General features: G+C 40.0%; 1 protein-coding gene across 1 annotated transcript in view; it reads left to right on the top strand.

The window, feature by feature from the left end:
* The window catches only part of iars1 (isoleucyl-tRNA synthetase 1), a 126,146-nt gene that overhangs the window by 67,134 nt on the left and 42,044 nt on the right, over window positions 1–16,968 (top strand). The window contains exons 24-26 of the mRNA XM_056252535.1: window positions 2,908–3,010; window positions 4,010–4,093; window positions 14,736–14,910. Of these exons, the coding sequence (XP_056108510.1) occupies window positions 2,908–3,010; window positions 4,010–4,093; window positions 14,736–14,910 (362 nt within the window). The remainder of the gene's footprint in view (window positions 1–2,907; window positions 3,011–4,009; window positions 4,094–14,735; window positions 14,911–16,968) is intronic.

Below are 16,968 nucleotides of genomic sequence, written 5' to 3' on the forward strand. Positions count from 1 at the left end.
GAGTTAAAACTATATAAATATATTATTAGTAGTATTTATCAATATAAATAAATAATAAAAAAACAGTGATTGAAAGCTTAACTCGTTCAGTGTAATGTGAAAATAATTATAGGAGAGTTAAAAATATATAAATGTTGTTATAGTTAAGTAAAAAAAAACAATCATTGAAAACATGTTTTCAAAACAATAAGAGTAAAGTTAAAAATATATTATTGTTATTAAAATGTATAAGTATGATTATTATTATATTATTTGTTAATATATCATTTAAAAACAATCATTGAAAACGTAATTCATTAATCGTAATGTAAAAATAATGATAGTAGAATCAATAAAATATATAAATAAAATAATATTATAATATATTATTGTTGTTATTAATATTAATAATAATAATAATCTTCATAAATAATAAATAATGATTTAACTAAAATTATTAATAATAATAATAATGAGTAATAAATCATTAAAATGAACCATTAAACAGTTATTTAAGATGCAGGGTTTAAAAGTGAACTGAAATGTTTGTTTGTCTGTCATGCCAGTGTTTCCACCGATAGTGAATGTAAGGAAACGGCGTCGGAGATCAGTGTGTGTGTGTCGTGCGTTCGGGAGCGTGAACAGATTGATGTGCAGAAGCTGATTAAACTCCGCATAAAGATGCCCTCATTTACATTTTGGCAGGCTAGAACCGAGACTGTTTGATGAAAGAATATCGTTTTTCCTTCCTTATTTAATGAACTTCATCAGATGCTCTGAAACTCGTCCTGCATCTGGTCAGATGTTAAGAGTGAATCAAATTTAAATAAAAAAAAAACCTGCACACACGAATGCAAAAACCTTGCATTCAAATTAAGGAAATTATATTTTACTTAAGAACAAAAGTTTATGCTCTTGAAAAAGTGAATGTCATTTCATTTCAATAAAACATGCGATGCTTGATTTGGTTTATACTTGCTTATTACGCTCTTATGTTCATAGGAGACAATACAAGGGGTGGTTGATATGATTTCACTCTTCTAGCTTTAGTTAGTGTGTAATGTTGCAGTTTGAGCATAAACAGCATCTGCAAAGTTACGACGCTCAAAGTTCAAAGCAAAGGGAGATATTTGCTTTTAAAGAAATCGCTTTTTAAGGACTACAACAAACGGCTGATCGGGACTACGCAACTTCCTCCCGGGTTAGTGACATCACAAACCCTCAAATTTACATAAACCCCGCCCCCGGGAACACAGTCCATGTTGAGGAGAAGGAAGAGTTGTTGTAGTCGAGCACATCTGTGATTCTGCTCCAGCTTTCGCATCCGTCTCTTCACATGCGATACGGAACGCAACACAAATGCACTAGCATGTCCCTCTGTAGCGTCTCACAACAGCGCCCGCGGCTGCTTTAAATTTGCATTTAAAGGGACACACACGAAACGAGGGACAACTTTAACATGCTGTAAAAAATTATCTGTGGGGTATTTTGAGCTAAAACTTCACACACACACACTCTGGGGACAACAGAGACTTAATTTAGAATTCAAATATAAATCGAATTTTGCTAATATTTATGAAAGAAATTCGAATTTAGCTCTTCAGCCATTTTGACAGCTCTAATAGCATGTGTTGGCTCTGAAGAGTGTGTCACGATCGGGGCAGAACGGTGTTTCTGAAATGATTTAGCGTGTGCCTGTAAACACATTTGCAAGAGCCGTAGAGTTGGACTGTAAGCGCTCTGAAGGTCTTCCTGCGCTTCTCTAGATTCAGCGAGTGTCCCGAGTTACAGTGGTGTGTGTGTATTAAAAAGCGCAGAGGTGACCGTGTGTCCGAGGAGAGGAGAGGACACTGGGCTCATTAGCTGATTAAACATCTCTTCTCTTCAGTCGTCCGCACTGCGTTTGCTGATGTTCAAGGATGGAGCTTTTACAATGATTTAACATGATGGAAAGCATTTAGATGCTGTTCGACACCATGTGACCTGTGGATGTGACCATGTGACCTGTGGAAACTTTTGAACGGTAGTGTATAATGCTACACAAGCTTTCTATTTCAGATAAATGCTGCTCTTCTGAACTTTCTATTCATCAAAGAATCCTGAAAACAATTGTCCACAACTGTTTTCAACATTGATAATAATCATAAATGTTTCTTGAACATCAAACGACTGTGTACTGGTATGAAACACACTGCCGTTTTAATAATAATTCAGCAAAGGCTGGCAAACCGAAACTGAGAAATCAGAAACTATTTCAACTCAAACTGTGACTGAGTGTGTCTACATTTTCTCCTCTACGGCTATAATAAACTATACAACTATTCTGAAACCGGTAACACTTTATAATAAGGAAACAGTGTAAAAAGACAAACAATAAAATGAGATGTGAAGAGCTGAAATATGAGTGCTAAACTGAAGCGAGATGAGCGTGTGTTATAGTGCGATGATCGGTCTGTAAAATAATTAAATTAAATCGTAAAGTTTGTACGAGGTGCTTGAAGTACGTGAATGTGACTTTTTGAAATGTAACCCTTAAAAAACAGCCATATTTATGAAGAGTGCTTGACTTATTTAAATACTAATTTTTTTAAATTTAATTTTTATTTTTTTTATACGAAGTACGCCAGCATTATAATACAACATATTATTTATTGAACAAAACTCGCCATTATAAACGTTGTATTTAATGTATATTATTAAATACGCTGTAAGTTGTATTTTGGATAGCGTATATCTGTAAATTGAGTTTAAAAAATCCTTAAAAAAACACTAAAGATATTGTTTGATAATTGCAATTTCTGATTGTAATCCTTGAAAACCAAAAAAGTAGTGCTTGAAAAGTCCTGGAATTTCATTCAGTTGTGCGATTGTTCGAGCTCTTTCACAGCTGACGGTGTGTGTGTGCGTGTGTGTGTGTGTGTTTGGCAGGGAGTCTCTGATCGACAAGCGCATTGAGAACGCAGTCTCCCAGATGCAGTCGGTCATCGAGCTGGGCCGTGTGATCCGAGACCGCAAGACTCTTCCCGTCAAGGTGAGAGCCGTTCATCACAGTGTTAAACCCTCAGAGAGTGTGTGTGTGTGTGTGAGATAGTGTGCAACGGATCACAAAGCTCACGGTTCGTATCATTTATGGTTTTTGAGACATTTTTCAGATCAGCAAAAAAAAAAAAATTTTATATACACACAGTGAAACCAAAATCTATTCAGACACCCTCAACATTATCACATTATCACAGTTTATTCGCTAGAGTTTAAAAAATGGTAATAAAATATGACGAGTTATCAGATCAGTGGATATTTCACTGGTTTTGTCCGTCCTTCTGTTAAACTCTCTCTTACAAATGAATTATGTTAAATATCTGATCAATTTAACTACACAATTAGATAATACCAGTTTAGCTCAACCAGTGACCAAGCAATGCTTCATGTTGTTCAGTCTGTGTGTAAAAAGAGCATTAGCAATTACAGAAAACACACTTCAGCAAAACATGATCAGCTCAAAGTGTCTGAATAATGTTTGATCCCAAAGTTTCACTGGTAGTCACTATATGAAGAATATTTGGGTATAATATGTCACAGTTTACTTTATTTTGCTCTCCTCACTTACATATATGAACACATCATCAATTATATCTAGTGTCTGAATAAGTTTTGGTTTGCTGTGTATATATATATCGGATCGAGCTCAATCGGATCGATGAAGGCGTTTTACACGAAGGCTTTTCAGTCCGATTGATCCGTCAATCCCGTTACTAACGGATTATTTGGTTGCATGTAAACGTAGCCAGTGTGTGTGTGCGTCTGTGCGCACAGATGAATGTGTAAATTGGCAAGACATAAAACGTCCAAATGATAAACTTTCACTGATGGTTGAATGTAGCAGGTAATCCGCGAGTCACATGCGTGCCGAACCTCGTGGCCCGATCCGTACGGGTCACGATCACCTGAGACCCGTTGCAGCCCTGAGAGCTGAGCTTGAGCATGTTGGAGTCACTGCATGTGTGTGTGACGCGAGTGTGTGTGTTTCCAGTATCCGCTGAAGGAGGTGGTGGTGATCCATCAGGACGCCGAGGCTCTCGCAGACATCCAGTCCCTGCAGAAGTACATACTGGAGGTCAGTGTGTGTGTGTGTGTCACAATCACATCCTGGAGGTCAGTGTGTGTGTGTGTGTGTGTGTGTGTGTCACAATCACATCCTGGAGATCAGTGTGTTTGTGTGTGTGTCACAATCACAAACTGGAGATCAGTGTGTGTGTGTGTGTCACAATCATATCCTGGAGATCTCTGTGTGTGTGTGTGAGTGTGTGTGTCACAATCACATCCTGGAGGTCAGTGTGTGTGTGTGTGTGTCACAATCACATCCTGGAGATCAGTGTGTGTGTGTGTGTGTCACAATCACATACTGGAGATCAGTGTGTGTGTGTGTGTCACAATCATATCCTGGAGATGGAGATCTGTGTGTGTGTGTGTGTGTGTGTGTCACAATCACATCCTGGAGGTCAGTGTGTGTGTGTTTCACAATCACATCCTGGAGGTCAGTGTGTGTGTGTGTGTCACAATCACATCCTGGAGGTCAGTGTGTGTGTGTGTGTGTTTGTGTGTGTGTGTGTGTGTGTGTGTCACAATCACATCCTGGAGATCAGTGTGTGTGTGTGTGTCACAATCACATCCTGGAGGTGTGTGTGTGTGTGTGTGTGTGTGTGTGTGTGTGTCACAATCACATCCTGGAGATCAGTGTGTGTGTGTCACAATCACATCCTGGAGGTCAGTGTGTGTGTGTGTGTGTGTGTGTGTGTCACAATCACATCCTGGAGGTCAGTGTGTGTGTGTGTGTGTGTGTGTGTGTGTCACAATCACATCCTGGAGATCAGTGTGTGTGTGTGTCACAATCATCCTGGAGATCTGTGTGTGTGTCACAATCACATCCTGGAGATCAGTGTGTGTGTGTGTGTGTGTGTGTGTCTCACAATCATATCCTGGAGATCTCTGTGTGTGTGTCACAATCACAGCACAGGATTCCTGTCAGTTATCATCATTTAGCTGCTCGCTCTTTCCCATGAAAATACAATGAATGAGGACTGACCAATGATGTCTTGTTAATAATACATATCTACAATACATTTTTTAATTTTAAGTATAATTCAAATACTATATATAATTATAATTGTATTATATTATTAAACCCCATGTAGTCAATAATTTTCGGATCTTTTCTAATCTTTGATCACCAAAATGACATATTCAAACGTCTTTTCCTTGAAAAAAAAAATTTCTTCTTGCCTTAAAATAACTCGACACCCTTGCCTCATTTAGTATGCGCATTTCTATGAATATGCATACTGCTATTGGCTGATCTCATGCGAGTGAAAGGTTGCCCCGCCCACATCATAAGAGAAGAGATGCTGCAAGAGGAACTTATTCTGATTCAAGATTACCAGGAACATGAATTTAAAACAATAATCATGTGCACTGATAAATAATTTATAATAAACACTGCAACCCCCCCCCCCCCCCCCCCCCCCCCCCTCAAAAAAAAAAAAATCTAATTGTGAATTTAATAGTGACTAAAACCAAAGCACAGTGTGATCAGCTCAGCAGGGCCCTCTGCTGGTGTGGTGCTCTTGGCAAACATGTTCACCTTAGCATGTATCGATGGCTACATCACAGCACTCCTCTCCTCTGGTGTGTATGTACACACACACACATACGTGCAGTGAGTGTGTGAGCAGACGCTCAACCGGTGTCCTTCATCTCCAGCCCCTGCCGCAGTGATTTATGGGTGGGCTGAGCCTCCGAGCTAAAATTAGCTCCTCTGTCTCCGTGTCTGCCACGCTCGATTGTCAAACACCCCCGCCGAGAACGCACACACACACACACACACACACACACACACACACACCATTGATCCCAGCGCTAGCTTCAGTATTCACCATGACCTACTCGACTCACAAATATATTCATGAGAAAATCACCTGGATGAAAGATGATGAAACTGGACGTTTTTTCCAGTTGCATTTTGCTTTGCATTATTTAGCGAGAGATAATCAGGTATTTAAATGCATTCATATCCAGCAGCAACAGAGATGCGTTTTGAACCGTTCACTGGCGTATAGAGAGCGCTGAATTTTCATATCTGTTGTTTTGAATCTGATCATAATGCTCTTAAACGGATGGATTTGTTGTTGACACGGAGTTTAAAGTGCTTCCTTTCGGCTGGTTTAAAGCGCCGTCTCTGTGTGGTTCATTAGATGCCATGTTTTATTCAGATGACGTTTCTGTAACTCGAGTCCCAGATGAACATGTGAGGCACAAACTCAACCGTCTGACTTGTTTTTATTCTGCTCTCGCAATGTGAGAAACACAAACGCTGCAGTCACCTGATTTAATGAACATCTCCCACTGCAATACAGCAAACACAAAACCTGTCTCTCACTGGTGCTTTAACACTTTATAGCGGCGCTGTCAGGCAGAACCGTCTCAACAAGCAATAGCCGTCATTTCTCTGTCTAGGTTAACTTTAGACCCGGTATAGTCCGGCTGTGAGTAACACACTTCTAGCCAAAATAACCTAGAATTTGGTTACATGTCGTTTTTGCCAGAATAACTTGCGAGATGTGTGATATTCCATCATGTAAGTAAAGTCAACAGTGTTTACAAGCTGTTTAGTTTCATTTCTTCACTCTTTCATTCCAAAACATAATATTGTACTTCTTACTCCACTGCATTTCCGAAAACATGTCGTTCCTGGTTATTTTGAACTTTTGAAGAAGTCGGCAGCCTCTCCGAAACGGGATAGCGGTGTCCGAAAGCATGTTATCGAGACAGCGACTCACTGACTCAGATGATCAAGAGATGAGACTCAGGATGAGCTGAGAACGGGACATCCTCGGAGCTTGAGTGACTAATGGCGTGAAAATGCTGAATTTTAGTGTTTATTATTGTAAAGGAAAATCATATTTAGGTCCCGATTGTCAGTTGTTTGTGGCGAGCTGTTTAAGCTCAATGTAATGCTTGAATGTGAGCATGTCAATACAATATTTGTGCATTTTTGTCTAAACAGAGAAGATTTGGGGTAAAAACTAAACATAACATTAAAATAACGCAAATTAATGCCCATGCATTTCCCCCGCTGCCGTAGCAGTTTGAAATGATATAAAACTAGTATGTTTGCATGCGTTTATTTTAATGTTAACACATTTTCCCCAATGTAAGGTCTGTTTTATATTGCATGCTTATACACTCACCTAAAGGATTATTAGGAACACCTGTTCAATTTCTTATTAATGCAATTATCTAATCAACCAATCACATGGCAGTTGCTTCAATGCATTTAGGGGTGTGGTCCTGGTCAAGACAATCTCCTGAACTCCAAACTGAATCTCAGAATGGGAAAGAAAGGTGATTTAAGCAATTTTGAGCGTGGCATGGTTGTTGGTGCCAGATGGGCCGGTCTGAGTATTTCACAATCTGCTCAGTTACTGGGATTTTCACGCACAACCATTTCTAGGGTTTACAAAGAATGGTGTGAAAAGGGAAAAACATCCAGTATGCGGCAGTCGTGTGGGCGAAAACGCCTTGTTGATGCTAGAGGTCAGAGGAGAATGGGCCGACTGATTCAAGCTGATAGAAGAGCAACTTTGACTAAAATAACCACTCGTTACAACCGAGGTATGCAGCAAAGCATTTGTGAAGCCACAACACGCACAACCTTGAGGCGGATGGGCTACAACAGCAGGAGACCCCACCGGGTACCACTCATCTCCACTACAAATAGGAAAAAGAGGCTACAATTTGCAGGAGCTCACCAAAATTGGATAGTTGAAGACTGGAAAAATGTTGCCTGGTCTGATGAGTCTCGATTTCTGTTGAGACATTCAGATGGTAGAGTCAGAATTTGGCGTAAACAGAATGAGAACATGGATCCATCATGCCTTGTTACCACTGTGCAGGCTGGTGGTGGTGGTGTAATGGTGTGGGGGATGTTTTCTTGGCACACTTTAGGCCCCTTAGTGCCAATTGGGCATCGTTTAAATGCCACGGCCTACCTGAGCATTGTTTCTGACCATGTCCATCCCTTTATGGCCACCATGTACCCATCCTCTATTGCTCCGTCTGTTGTTTGTTTGTTTATATGTTTTAACTTGTGCTACCGTGCAGAAATGCTGCGCATCAATATTAATTTATAATCGAGAAACTCTATTAAATTTAAATGTGGAAATCTCATCAAATGTGCAGCCATACCAATTACAGGATGGTTCTCACTCTATACCACCACCGGATTTATCATCTATACCTGGATACCTGCGCCGCTGGCCTGGCTCTTTTCCGATTTTGAGGCGGAGGCGACGCCGAGGAAAACGAGCAGGCATCGCGGTTAAGCTGAGGATGGAGTTGCTGAGGCATGGAGAACTTCCATTTACCTGGCGTCGAGCTGTTCGGAGACGCTCTTTGTATCCGCTTCGGCAATGGATGGTTCCCTTGGTTCCGACTGAGCTGGCGTCGCTTTCGGGCGTACACACTCTTGATTTTTCTCCTCGTTTCCACTGTGGAGGAGTGTGTTTGAATCATCTTCGCTCGCTGCCACATGCAGTGCATGAAAAGGAATCTACATCAAATTCCACGAATGTAAGGATGGCCTTGATAAACTCCAGATCGATCGTAAATAAAACTTTTATTTTAAAAGATCTGTTCTCTGTGCAGAGACTGGACTTTCTATTTCTTACTGAGACCTGGCTCTGTCCAGGAGATCTGAGCCCTTTTTCCGAACTTCTGCCAAACAAATGTCGCTATTTTAACTCCCCACGGACAACTGGCCGGGGTGGTGGACTAGTGTCTATATATAAAGAACACTTTAACTGTCGCTCGGTGGCGAGTAACATTTACAGCAGTTTTGAACTTCAGATGTTTTGCTTTGAACTTGCTGATCCACTTCTGATTGCTGTTATTTACCGACCACCAAAATATAACTCAAACTTTATAACAGATTTTGCAGAATTCCTTGGTGATCTGACCCCAAAATATGATAAGTTTCTTATCGTGGGTGATTTTAATGTGCATGTATGCTGCATGAATGATTGCTCGGCTAAGGAATTTATGCATCTACTAAATGCTTTTGATTTTATTATGGGGATCGATGTTTCCACACACAAAGGTGGCCATACCCTTGACCTAGTGCTCCAGCATGGAGTTTCTATCGTTGATTTGGAAATCAGTGAAAACGGGTTCTCTGATCATAAGACTGTTATGTTCACTGTACCCTGCCATGCGAAGATTTCTAAAATCTTATCTTATGAGGCTCCGTATCGCTACATTAATAATCATACAAAATCATCTTTCCTAACCATCTTTGACGAAGTGATGCCATCGCTCGATGAATTTGCTTGTGAGATCAGCGCGGAAGTACTTCTTTCCAGATTTAATTCCACCTGCTCTGATGTCTTGAACACCGTGGCACCTTTAAGATCACCGCGACAAAAATCCCATTATGAACCTTGGATTGATGATTCCATTCGTTGCCTTAGACGCTGTTGCAGAAGAGCGGAACGAAATTGGAAAAAGGACAGGCTTCAGGTGTCATTTGAGATTTTAAAGGACGTTCTGCACAGCTACCAGAAGGAAGTAAAAAAAGCCAAATGTCGACATCTATCAAACATTATTAACAAGAACTGCTCCAGACCAAAGACACTTTTTAATATTATAAATGCTACTTTAAATCCATCGGCCGTACTCTCTCCGGGGGTTGCATCCCCGTCATGTGATGAGTTTTTATCTTTCTTTGAAAACAAAATAAGAGATCTTAGACAGAGTATAATTTGCACATCCTCTACAATTTCTCTTAATCCTAATAACCATCTTTTAAATGAAACTGACGCTGTGTCATTTAATGAGTTTAACTCAGTTACTGAGGCGGAATTGTTAGAAATAGCTAAGCAGCTCAAGCCTTCTGGCTCACCACTGGATAGTCTTCCTCCTTTTTTATTCAGACAACTTATTGCTGATATGGCTCCATATCTTCTGATTATAATAAATCGCAGTCTAGAATCTGGCATTATGCCTGACTGCTTAAAGCATGCAGTGATCCGTCCAATGATTAAAAAATCGAACCTGGATTCATCTGTTTTGACAAATTTTAGGCCAATTTCTAATTTGCCATTTGTTTCTAAATTTTTTGAAAAAATTATTCTATTACAGTTACAGAGTTATTTAGCTGAGAACTCATTATTTGAAATATTTCAGTCTGGCTTTCGAAAATGTCACTCCACAGAGACCGCATTGGTCAGAGTTTTTAATGATATTTTAATTACTTGCGACTCTGGTGATTTCACAGTACTTGTTCTTCTCGATTTAACAGCAGCGTTTGATACAATTGATCATACTATCCTAACTGACCGTCTAAGGCACTATGTTGGTATAGGAGGTACAGCTTTGAAATGGTTAATATCATTTCTAACAAATAGGAGTTTCTCAGTTAAGATAGGAGAACGTTACTCGAGTACAGCACACCTACACTATGGAGTTCCGCAGGGCTCTATTTTAGCTCCATTATTATTTTCTTTATATATGCTTCCTCTTGGGTCCATTTTTAAAAAACACGGTCTGTCATTTCACTGCTACGCAGACGACACACAGGTCTATTTGCCCGTGAAACGAGATTTTTTAACCCTAACGTCTCTTACAGCATGCCTAGAGGAGGTAAAGGCATGGCTTTCTTTAAATTTTTTAATTTTTAATGAAAAGAAAACTGAAATCATTATGTTTAGCCCATCTGAGCAATCAAAATCTGTAAACCTAAATCTGGGTGAGATGTCCGTGTACTTGAGACCGTGGGTGAAAGATTTGGGTTTTGTTTTAGACGATAATCTAAAATTTGATCGTCAAATAAACTCCGTGGTAAAATCATGTTTTTATCAGCTACGTCTGCTCGTTAAAGCAAAACCGTTTCTCTCATTTAAAGATCTTGAGAAATTAATTCATGTATTTATTTCGTCGAGATTGGACTATTGTAACTCGTTATATCTGGGAATTAGTCAGCAAACACTATCTCGTTTACAATATGTCCAAAATGCTACGGCCCGTTTTCTGTGCGGAAAAAAAAAGAGAGAGCATATTACACCGATTCTAAGATCATTGCATTGGTTACCGGTGTGTTACAGAGTAGAATTTAAAGTATTACTTTTAGTTTATAAATCTTTAAATGGATTAGCACCAACGTACCTAGTAGAATTATTAATAGAACAAAAGCCTGCAAGGTCTCTACGCTCTTCAAATCTGGCCTTACTGTCTACCCCAAAATCGCGCCTAAAGCGCAGAGGAGATCGAGCGTTTTCCATCGCTGCACCTAGACTTTGGAATACTCTCCCAATTAGCTTAAGACAGGCTCCATCTCTTACTATTTTTAAATCCAAACTTAAAACCTATTTATTTTCAAAAGCTTTTGATTAAAGACTGTGTTTTGTATGTGTTTGCATGTTGCTTGAATATGGGGTTCCTTATTGATTTGTGAGTCTATGTGGAAAGCACATTGGTCAACAGCTGTTGTTTTTAATAGTGCTATACAAATAAATTGTCATTGTCATTGTCATTGTCATCCTCTGATGGCTACTTCCAGCAGGATAATGCACCATGTCACAAAGCTCGAATCATTTAAAATTGGTTTCTTGAACATGAAAATGAGTTCACTGTACTAACATGGCCCCCACAGTAACCAGATCTCAACCCAATAGAGCATCTTTGGGATGTGGTGGAACGGGAACTTCGTGCCCTGGATGTGCATCCCACAAATCTCCATCAACTGCAAGATGCTATCCTATCAATATGGGCCAACATTTCTAAAGAATGCTTTCAGCACCTTGTTGAATCAATGCCACGTAGAATTAAGGCAGTTCTGAAGGCGAAAGGGGGTCAAACACCCGTCAGTATTAGTATGGTGTTCCTAATAATTCTTTAGGTGAGTGTATTTGTCAACACTAGGGGTGGAACGGTACACAGAAGTCACGGTTCGGTTCATACCTCGGTTCAGACATCACGGTTCGGTATGATTTCGGTACAAATGGAGGGAAAACCTAGCGACCTTGCCGCTGGTGCCACTTCTCGTGGGCGTTGAGTCCGATCCTTGAGCCGCACACTCGTCCGCAGATGGAGCAGGGGAAACCAGATACCAGGGGGGTACCAGCCGCCCACTGGTGTCTCTTGATTCGCCTCTTGGATCGTTGGTCTTGGTTGGTTTGGTGTATTTGAGAGATTGCAGTTGCACAGGTGACATGCCAGGCAGGTCTGTCAACTCCCAGTGATTCAAGCTGTGTGAGGGGAATGTTCGCTCTCTTTAAGATGTCCCTGGTGTAGTCCTTAAAGTGCCACTTTTGCCCTCCAGCGGACCGCTTTGCGCCCATTAGTTGACTGTAGAGGACTTGGTGGGGCAATCGGTGTTCAGGCATGCGTATGGTGTGCCCATTCCAGTGCAGATGTTTTTTGGCAACCGAAGCGAATAGGACGCGCGTATAAAGCCAACGTTTGAAGTGAACGCGCGTTCAGAGCTAAGCCGATGGTACAGATTATGTGTCCCTAAAGAACCCGCGTATCTAACAGTAGTTCCCCATTACATTAATTAATTTGCATGCAAGTTTTATTTATTTTTATACCGTGTATTCTCATATACATATTCTCCACTAACACATGCTGATGGCGTTTTATTCTTCTATATTAGTGTCGTAGCCTACGAGTCAATAGGTTTCATCATCGTACAGTCTACAGACAGTTTATTAGATCCATGATGTCATACAGTGTGATTTGTAATGATCTTAAAGGATTGCTGAACTTACACATTCTGTAGCAGGCATTAACCAATGAAAACTATTGAAATGAGCTTGTGAATGAACTTCGTAACTTGGCTCCTCAAACTGTCAGTCAAACCTTATAACTCCGCCCCGCCTCTAATGAAGTGCCGCACAAATTCTGGACCATCTCTGCTTGTTTGCAATGCAATTGTAAATTAAAAACTGGCTCTTTCAATTAGGGCTAGGCGATAAAACGATAACGATAATTATCGCGATATAATTTTTCTCGATGAAACGATATGAAGAGGTCGATAAATGTTCGATAATGTTTATGCGCCAAAAGCGGAACGAAACTCATTTGAACCGCATGCGCTCACGGACTGAGCTCACTAGACTAGAGCAGACGCGTTTACTCTGATCGGCCTCGCTCACGAGATCCAGTGAGAAGTGCTTGAGTTCAGCGAAGAACACAAATGTTTAAAGGCAGATGAAACAGCGCCGACAAACAGGAGAAACACTGCGCGCAGAATCTGAATTGATACTGAATCCATTTAGCCTACCTTGGATTTACTGTAAGGTTAGCCTAGTAATATTAACTGCACCATGAAGTGTGGGATACATATTGAATTGTATAATATTATTAATGTAGACAATGTATTAAATGACTAATGGAATATAATTATATTATTTAATAATGTATTTAACTGTTAGGCTACTGTTTTTCATAAAAATACCATAGAAACCATAAAGTTACATTTTGCCATGATAGTGAGGTCCTATAGGCTATGCCTGGTTTTATCTGTGGTTATCATGATCTAAATGCATGATACTGGATGACCACTGGTTAATTTTAATAAAACTCAAACAGTCAGAATATTACATTTTACCAAATAAAAATGTGGTCGTCAAATTATTATTTTTTTAAACAGATTTTACTGTTTTTGTTAATGAACATACATTTAACAGAGTAGTATTAGCTTGAGTTAGGATGCAGATTTACTGTCAACTCACTGTCAAATATGCATTTCGAGACAAAACATGTAATTTGAATATTGCAGCATGCACTGCAAACTGTGCTGAAGAAATATTTTTCTATTCAGATATTAATTTTGTTAAGGAAAAATGACTTTTGAATGTTCTACCTCAGATTTGTGAAATGTTCACCTGTTTGGCAAGTGTTTGTCATGATTTGTTCTGGCAATAAAGAGTTAAAACCACAAGTAACGCTCTGGTTTATACAACCTTCACTTAGGAGCAAAAATCTGCCTTTAAACTTGAAAGAAATAAAGATTTGACATTTATCGTGATAATTATCGATATCGACTGATATAAAAAAAAATATTGTGATCATTTTTTTGGGCCATATCTCCCAGCCCTACTTTCAATACATACGGCATTTTCTTTATCCAAAAAACACCTGTATGTATGTATGTATGTACGGTATGTATGTATGTAAAGGCTAATATTAATGTTTGAAGGAGTGGAAAAGAGTGTCTTGTCTAGCTAGCAATTGTCGTCATAGTCAATACTGTCTCAAATGGGCCGTGCGAAGAACTTCATATTTTATAACATGAGATTTTGACCAAATGACAGATAAAAGGCGCTCCCGCAGAGCTACAATAAACTTTATATAAGTTGTAAGTTGATGAAAATGTAACGCGATGCAATGAATGACACGAAATATCTGTGATTCACCGGTCAAAAACCTCATAACTCCATTTGAGCTTGATTTCGGGAAAACGTGCACATGCAAGTGTCTGATCAGTGATAGTGTAAAGCCACGATATCAGCAATACAGTGACAGTGCTGTTTTCTATTTCCTGAACAGTAGCGGGTTTGGACATTTCTGCCCGACGGCGACGATATCGAACCCTTGCACTTTGATTAAATGATTAAATGTAATTTTTTTTAGCAGTTAAATGGTTTACATCTTATTGTTAAACTTGTCAATCTCACAGAAGCGTGACATTGTGTTTTCTCCAGGAGTTGAACGTTCGCCAGCTCACGCTGTCCTCTGACAAGGACAGATACGGCATCCGTCTGAGAGCTGAACCCGATCACATGGTTCTGGGCAAACGCCTGAAAGGAGCGTTTAAATCTGTGACTGCGTCCATCAAAGACCTGAAGAGTGAAGAGCTGGAGGCCTTCCAGAGGACAGGTACCGCTTACATGTTAATTCACTCTCACACACACTCACTCACTCACTCACTCACACACTCACTCACTCACTCACTCACTCACTCACTCACTCACTCACTCACTCACTCACTCACTCACTCACTCACTCACTCACTCACTCACTCACTCACTCACACACTCACTCACTCACTCACACACTCACTCACTCACTCACTCACTCACTCACTCACTCACTCACTCACTCACTCACTCACTCACTCACTCACTCACTCACTCACTCACTCACTCACTCACTCACTCACTCACTCACTCACTCACTCACTCACTCACTCACTCACTCACTCACTCACTCACTCACTCACTCACTCACTCACTCACTGACTCTCTCAACCACTCAACCACTCACACATATACACACACACACATATGCACACACACTCACTCACTCACACACACTCTCGCACACTCTCGCGTGCACACACACTCGCACACTCTCGCGTGCACACACACACACACAACACACTCACTCACGCTCACTCACGCACACGCACGCACGCGCACGCACACACTCGCACACACACACTCACGCACTCACACACACTCGCACACACTCTCGCACACTCTCGCGTACTCACACTCACACTTACAATCACACTCACTCACTCTCACACTCACTCACTCACTCACACTCACACTCGTGCACACACACACTCACTCACTCGAGGGAAAGCCCGGCTCTGATGCGGCTCTGGCTACTGAACCTGTTGGAGAAGAGCTAAAGCAGCCGTGCAGATCTCACATTAGAGTGCAGTGATCAGATCGTCGTGTTCAACGCTCCCCTTTCTGAAGCGTTTTCATGCCTTTTATCTGAAACGCTGGCGCTGGAATGAGCGGGACGCCGGATAAGACTGGGAAAGCGTGCAGAGATAGATGAGATGTGAAGGAAAGCAGGCGGTCGCTGGAGATCTCTCCACACATTCTCATTATACTAACTACAGAAACAGTCATATTCATGCAGATATTTCCCCTTAAAATATATATATATATATATATATTTATTGGACCCACTAGGGAGCTTGGATATAAAATCTTTTTTTTTTTAAAGTGTAATTTCTGGACCTGGAAAAGTCTTTTTAACTTGTAAATTAATATCTGAAGGAATATGTATATTTTCTCAAGCCATGTAATCACAACCTAGAGAAGTTTTATTGCTTATTGGAATTATGGATATTTTAGTGTTTTAATATGTCGCCACTCCAAGGATCTAGGCGTTTCTGTAAATAATTTTTTTTTATAATTTTTGTCGTTATAGCAGAAGTATCTTGAAATATCGTCAATGGCAAATATGGCATTATTTTTAACATGTTTTTTTTTCTTTTTTCCACGATTTTTTTATTACCGTAACAACAGAAACAATGACACAAAGTAATCTGTGGAGTCAAAACCATGACACATAGATTTGCTAAAGAATAAAGTATTTAGCAAAAAAAACTAGTCTGAATTTTGAAACATTTATATATAATATATTAAAAGTGTATAATTTTTGTAATCTGATTACATGATCCAGATTACATCTAATCAGTTACTACCCGATCACAAGATAGAAATTCATGCACATTCATTGATAAAGAAAAGTTTAAACCATGAAGAACATTCCGTTTTTAAAGAATTAGGGAATAAATATACGGTTAATCGCATCAAAAATAAAAGTTTGTTTACATAATACACTCACCTAAAGGATTATTAGGAACACCTGTTCAATTTCTCATTAATGCAATCTAATCAACCAATCACATGGCAGTTGCTTCAATGCATTTAGGGGTGTGGTCCTGGTCAAGACAATCTCCTGAACTCCAAACTGAATGTCAGAATGGGAAAGAAAGGTGATTTAAGCAATTTTGAGCGTGGCATGGTTGTTGGTGCCAGACGGTCCGGTCTGAGTATTTCACAATCTGCTCAGTTACTGGGATTTTCACGCACAACCATTTCTAGGGTTTACAAAGAATGGTGTGAAAAGAGAAAAACATCCAGTATGCGGCAGTCCTGTGGGCGAAAATGCCTTGTTGATGCTAGAGGT

The sequence above is a fragment of the Rhinichthys klamathensis genome, unplaced genomic scaffold, assembly GCF_029890125.1.
Source record: "Rhinichthys klamathensis goyatoka isolate OS25496 unplaced genomic scaffold, OSU_Roscu_1.1 h1tg000095l_1, whole genome shotgun sequence".
Lineage (NCBI taxonomy): Eukaryota > Metazoa > Chordata > Actinopteri > Cypriniformes > Leuciscidae > Rhinichthys > Rhinichthys klamathensis.